General features: G+C 38.4%; 1 protein-coding gene and 1 pseudogene across 1 annotated transcript; one reads left to right on the forward strand and one right to left on the reverse strand.

Moving 5' to 3' along the window:
• Positions 1–813: 813 nt before the first annotated feature.
• LOC114728325 (bZIP transcription factor 53-like) lies at positions 814–1901 on the reverse strand. Its single transcript, XM_028915214.1, has one exon. It carries the CDS (start codon positions 1407–1409, stop codon positions 975–977), a length of 435 nt encoding a protein of 144 aa, XP_028771047.1. The 5' UTR covers positions 1410–1901; the 3' UTR covers positions 814–974.
• Positions 1902–2316: 415 nt separating this feature from the next.
• LOC114728334 (vacuolar protein sorting-associated protein 51 homolog) lies at positions 2317–6068 on the forward strand (annotated as a pseudogene).
• Positions 6069–6908: the final 840 nt, after the last annotated feature.

The raw sequence follows: 6908 nt of genomic DNA on the forward strand, positions 1-6908 counted from the left end.
ATATTATGTAAACAGCTTACTACCACCGACACTATTAGAGGCACCATCTTCTTATTTAAGAAATTATCCGTGATGATTGATAAAGTCATACAGTTTTTCGGATCCATTCGTTTTATTTCCCAAACGGGCATGACTGTTTTACGTCTTAAGTTGTTAAAGCCGCGTTTTATGGAGGCTAAATGGAGAGGATGAGCGAATAGGTTCACGGGAATATCGGAATCAACTCGAATGATACCTCGCTGTCGTTTCCCAATCCATTCATTTTAATTCCCAAGAAGCTCTTTGCAAATTGGATGAAGGCGCACTGTCAATCGAATGATGATAGCTTCAAACATATGATTCTGTATTTTATTGAATCAACTCCATCGAATGATGAAATCTCCTCTTTAACATCCACTTGGGCTAGTCGCTTTGGTAGATTCTGTTTAATGAACTTTCTAACTCGCAGCACAAACTGGCGCTAATTTAAATCCAGGAAATTTCAGAAATTGAAAAGCAAAATATGAGAAAAATGTATAGAAAACCTCGTCATAGCAAACGCATGCTTGATTCGTCATGACTTCAACGTAAAAACACTACCTTGATGTCTCAGAACTGAACGATATTTCAGAGCAGTGCGACTGATACAGACTTCCAAATCACCATTGGAGTGCTATAATGAACAACCATTGGTCAATACCCGTTATTTTGCTGGTAAAGACAGAACATACATAGAAAATAATAAATTAAAAGAACATAAAAGCACGCATATTTCACAAGCCCAGACAACATAGCACCAATAATCTACGAACCACACCGACAAACCACAGGAAGAATGACAAAAGCACTCCTAATATTTTGACTTCACTGGCTAAAGAAACCCAACAGAGAACTAACAGACTCATCAGAACCCAACAGAACAATTGAAATACATCATACCAACAGACAACTCGGAAGGGATAAATGACTAAATGCACAAAATAAGGAGCCTCAGGTCAATGCAGGCCGAAGTCTGACGAAGCTGTGATCGGCTGTATCGGATAAGGAAGCTGCCATGGCTTCAGGAGAGGATCTGGTATCTCGGGGATCTCAACAGAAAGCCCGCTGACCTCTTCAGCGATCTCAAGTATTGAGTTCAGAAAGCGCAATCGTTCGAACAACTCCATAGTCTGCGCCCTAAGGACAGTGTTCTTGGATTCCATCTCATTGTATGCGTCCTCCTTTTCCTTTATGTTCTGCACTAACTGACTGTTTGCACTTTGCAATCGGCTGATCTCATTGGTCAGATCTTCCAGTTGCTTCTGCTTCTTCATCCGTGATCGCCTCGCCGATTCACGGTTAGACTGCATCCTCTTTCTCTTCCTCTCGTCCACAACATCAGATCTTGGGTCATCAGATCCCGAACTTGCTGGACGGTGATTCGAAGCCATTTTCCTAAAACTCAAAAAAGGGCTTTCCTAATCGAATAACTTACTCGAATGGGTGACGGTTGATAATTAATCGAAACTGGATTGTGAGATCTAATGGTCAAAATACAAAATAAAACAAGGAATCAAACACCGAAGGCGAGAAATCAAGGGATTGACAGGTAGTTCATGAGAAAACGTAGAACCAGTACAGAAACACAACAGAGAAGGAGTGCAGCAAACGAAATCGACGCATGGCGTAGGTCACAGAAACTCCGAAAACATTGATGTGATCTGCAAAGGCATATGCCCTCAAAGCACAAATCAAATCCAATCAAACGATGACAAACACCCGAAACCCTAGGTCTGAGAGAAGCCTGACTATCAAAGACCCGATCTTTCGAGAAGGACAATAATCAAAGCAAATGAAAGAGATGGTGAGAAGAAAAAGAGAAACAGAGCGGACAAAACTACGGCCGGGCGGGAGTTGGGCGGAACGCAAAATGGGGGCTAGGTAAATGGGGAGAAAGAAGGCTTCAAATGTCGTCGACGGGAGAATTTTATAGATCAGAAGAGGCAAGGAAAACGTGGAACGCACTAGAAGGGTTGAGGTTGATTATTATTATTATTTTTTAAATCAAATTTCAATTACAATGCGGATCTTGAGGAATTATATTTATGTAGAAAGGCTGGCTCAAAAGGAAATAAAAGTCCAGGCGGACATAACCAACGACGTCGTTCGGTGTAATGGCTTTTCTTGCCGTACAGTGATAAACAGGGCGCACGGTGGTTTACTCTTGTTTTTTTTTTTTTGAGCAAAACGGTGGTTTACTCTGTTTGACTGCGTTCAATTGAGGTATTAACCGGTAGCATTTCTTTCTCCTTCCTTCCCCAGTACAATATACAGGACTACCGGACTACCGCCCGGGCGGACCTCGTTGAACAAAACAATTTCAGTTCACAGATCGGTGCAGTGTCTGCACAGATTAGGTCGAAGAAAAGAGGAAAATGGGGACCGATGAAGTATCGTTAAACGATAAAGCTAAGCGAACGAGAGATCTTCTCTCTAGTTTCTACTCTCAGGACCCTTCCGTGTCGTCCAACTCCAGCATTGGCTCGTCCAGATCCCTCACTCTTGATGACATCAACTCCACCTCCTTCGATCCTGATCACTATATGAATAACCTGGTAATTCTCATTCTAATTGATATCAACCCCCACCCCGGGAGTGTCTTTTGTGGTCGAAATTGAACTGTTTTTTTTCTCACGGAAATTGAGGAAGAAAGTGAATAGGATTATTGCGAGTCGTTGTAACGGTAGAATGAATTTGAAGTTGGAGTACGAAGTGCTTGATTCTCTTGTGCATTTATCGGTAAATTATGAAGGTACACAAGTCGAATTTGGAAGGTCTGCTCCAGAGGCATGTTGAAATGGCGGCTGAAATAAAGAATCTTGACACTGATCTGCAAATGTTGGTTTACGAGAATTATAACAAGTTCATCAGCGCCACAGATACAATAAAGAGGTTTTCTTTTTCCTAACTATTATTCCTCCTTTTTGCGCTGCTTATTATTTTTCTAATTTATGCTTCTTTTTTGGTGGGGAAATGACTGCTTACGAACTTTTGATACATGAGTTACATGACATACGGTTTCCGAATCGCGCTGTCTACACTGTCATTCAAATGCTCATACAAATTTCCTTTCCTTTGTCATTAAAAAAAAAAAAAAATCCTCCCTGTTCTTGGTGTGTGTCTCTTGCGTTTCAATAACTTGTTTCATTTATTTCTTCTCGGAATGTTTGATACAATTTGGTTTGCCAAACAGGATGAAAAGTAACATTTCCGGGATGGAGGCAAATATGGAACAGCTTCTTGAGAAGGTAAGCGCAGCGTCAATTTTTCAATCATGGTTTACTTGTTCTTTCTGAAAAATCAAAACAAAAAGTGTTTTTGATTTGATCCTATTTTTTTATCTCCAATGCAGATAATGTCTGTGCAATCGAGGAGTGATACTGTTAACACTTCTCTTTATGAGAAAGAGAGCATGTAGAGAAATTGCATCGGACTTGCAATCTTCTTCGTAAAGTTCAGGTATCAAAGCAGTGACACAGCTTTCCTATTCCACGTCATTGTAGAAAAATCTCATAAAAAAGAGGTTACCCCAAATTGACCATTCAACTCCTTGCCATTCCATCCCTTGTAATTCATCCATCCAAACATAGTTTTAAACTGAGCATATCAGTATTTGCATTATGCTTGTCAACTTTGATTTTAGTTGTTTTGGCCCTTTGACTAACACACTTTCATGTTGGTGTAAGGTGTAAGAGCAGTTCATATATGATCTTCCTGATAGATTAGGAAAATGCATCAAATCAGAGGCCTATGCAGATGCAGTCAGGTTCTACACTGGAGCAATGCCAATCTTTAAGGTTGTGTGGGGCTGGCATGGTTTTTTTATTGTCAATTCAATCCATTCACTTGTTTTTGTTTACATTTAGCAAATATCAATTTCTTTAGAAATAAATGTTAGCGTGTATTTGTCACCTGAAAAAAAATATTGACATGGTTCACATAACGTAATAAATCTGCTGCTTTGACGAGACAACTCTTGTTTCTGTTTCCCTTGTGGGCTTGTGGCAGGCATATGGAGACTCATCGTTCCAAGATTGCAAACGAGAATCTGAAAAATCAATAGCCATCATAATAAATAATTTGCAGGTACAGTAATTTCTACTTATTCTATTAGGCTCTCCATGCATGAATCAAAACATAAGAGGAGAGACAACTGTGAATGTTTTCACATGTTGCTTGATGTTGCAACAATCATTTTCCTTGCAATCTCCAGGATTATTCAGTAGTCAATTTACTAATCTTTTACTAATCTCCAACAATCATACTCAGGTTTTGTTTCTGATTCTACTATTTGATGGTAATTCTATAAGCCTGATTTCTCTTCATTGGTTGTTGGCATCTGGACCATGTAAATAATGCATTGCTTATACTTTAATATCGATCTTTGGAGCTACAATAATCCTGGGATAACTAACGTTCATTCTTGCAATAAGGTCTGAGCTATGGTGTTGAGATTTTATTTATGAGAGAAGTCCTCCTGTTAGCAGCTGAGTAGAATTTCATTGATGTGTGGGGGTCCTGGAATTGTAACATGTAGTGGACTTTGGTTTCATTACTGTTTTTCTTGGATTTGGAAGATAAATAAAATAAAGTAGAGTTGAGAGATCTTCTAAAGTGAGGTCTGTGTTTATTTATATTCTGTCAGCATTAATACTGTAAATTCTGCTATTTCCTCTAGGCTGATTTTGAATTTTTAAGGAAATGGGTATCACTATTTCCCCCCTTTGATATTATCCAACCATCCTGTCCTTGTTTTCTTCATTTTGATTTAAGAGTTCTTGAAAATACAGTGAATTTAGAAACTCGTGATATCATTATGAATTCCAAGCTGATGGTCATTGTGTTTCTGAGAACTGAGAAGCTTGTCACTAAATTTGACATTTTTCTCAATAACCAGGGTAGGTTATTTTCCGATTCAGAATCCATGCAAGCAAGATCTGAGGCTGCAGTGCTCCTTAAGCAGCTGGACTTTCCGGTTTGGCACTCTTTTCCGTTTCCTTAAAATTGCACATTTAATGTCATTGCAGCCAAGTAGATATTTCTTTTCTTCATACTACTCTTCCATTCCTCCTAACCACCTCCCTCCCTCAATGGAATTACCCATTTAACATCTTCTGAGTTCTAGAGGAAACGTGCTGTTAAGAAATGATAGATAAATATCACTTTTGCCTCTTTTTTTTTTTTTTTTTACATTGGCTATCATCTAAAAATTTACGGTTAGAAAGATGAAGGCTTTTTTGGTCATGTAAAATCTATCCGCTCCTTGCATATATTGCTCAGAATTTTGAAGATCAACCGTGGGAGGGAATAATATTATATTAAAGTATTCACTATTCAGGGTCATATTCATAATTCATATGCAGTATCTTTCCACTACTGGCAGGTGGAAAATTTGAAGGCAAAGCTACTTGAGAAGTTGGAACAGTCTATTACAGACATTCAACTGAACCCAGAAGAGATAAACAATGCTTCAACCGATCCTTCTCCTTTTGCTTCTGCTCATGAGGTTAGAAGCATGATACATCAAGCATCATAGTGATAGTATTCTGTTGTTCAATGCCATTTTCTCCCCCTCAAGATGTTGTTGCTATCCTATCTTTGGCTAGACAAGATGTTCAATTTTAGTGCGTGTACTTGTGATGGCTGATGCAGCTATTGCTAGGGCCATGTTATGTGTCTGGAACTTGGACTTAGGTTTCCTTGTTATTGTTTTCCATCCAGCATTAATATCCAAAAATGCATGTGTCTTTCTCTCAATATAGGCAGCTGTTCAAGAGTTTGTGGAGGCAGTGCATGCTTTTCGAGTAATATTTCCTGATTCAGAAAAGCAATTGAACAATCTGGCTCAAGACTTGATCACCAAGTTTGTAACCTCATCTACAATATGAAGTATCTTTATCTCCTGTACAATTTCACCTAATACACAATTTTCTTGATGAAATATTTTTAGGAACTTTATAGTTATTGAGGAATATGTAAAGAGACGAATTTGTGCAGCTGATCTACTTGGGGTTCTACGTAAGTAGCTTGATTCTATTGACGCTCCTGTGTTTCTCTGGATTTCTACTTGATTGCTAAAAGTTGATGATTTGTATACTTGAGTCTCTCCTTGAGTAAGAGTCAATGGCCTTTGACTCATTAGTCTATGATGTGATACTTGATTAGTTCTTCATTTCAACAGTCATAACATGTTTTTCCAATTTATAAGTAGTAGTAGTAGTATAGTATTATTGTTATTATTATTAAACAAGAGGGAGTCGGAGTTGAGAGTTTTTCTTTGAAGCATTCACACACACTAGTCAACCTCCTGTATACGTAATTACGTAAAATGCACGACATGTAGTATGATGTGGTAAGCGTTGTACAAGAAGAATGAGATTAGAGTTAGGGTTATAAGAGTGGCTAATAGAGAGAGGGGGAGATGAGGAAATTTCTTTGAAACACCGACAATCTGACACATGCTATTCAATCTCGTGTTGATAATTATGATAAAATATTTGGCATGTTGACACTGGAAATATTGTACATCTCGAGGGGATTAGGCCAAAGTAATTCATTGTTATTAATATTCCATGCTTGGCTAATGTGAAATGCATATTGATTAGAAGAGAAGGTTATCATTCCTGGACGGTAGGCTTGTGTGACTATTGATCAGATCGTTTCTTCTTGAACTCATCAGTGGAATAGCCCCAACACCCCCCCCCAAAAAAAAATCGTGAATGTGCGTAATTGTTTTTGTTTCCTCTAAGTGCTGACACTGCAAGCATCTGCTTAGTTTTGTACTGCTTCTGGAAGCCTTTTTAATTCGATGGAATGGATCTTTAATAATGCCCTTTTGATGATGTGAATCATGACCTTAGCAAGAAGTTTTTAATCTACATTTTGCATCC

This window comes from Neltuma alba, unplaced genomic scaffold (assembly GCF_004799145.2).
Source record: "Neltuma alba isolate B1F8T4 unplaced genomic scaffold, ASM479914v2 tig00012533_pilon, whole genome shotgun sequence".
Classification (NCBI taxonomy): Eukaryota; Viridiplantae; Streptophyta; class Magnoliopsida; order Fabales; family Fabaceae; genus Neltuma; species Neltuma alba.

Coding starts and splice junctions, on each gene's coding strand:
- LOC114728325 (XM_028915214.1), bottom strand. CDS start 1,409: ATGGCTTCGAATCACCGTCCAGCAAGTTCGGGATCTGATGACCCAAGA.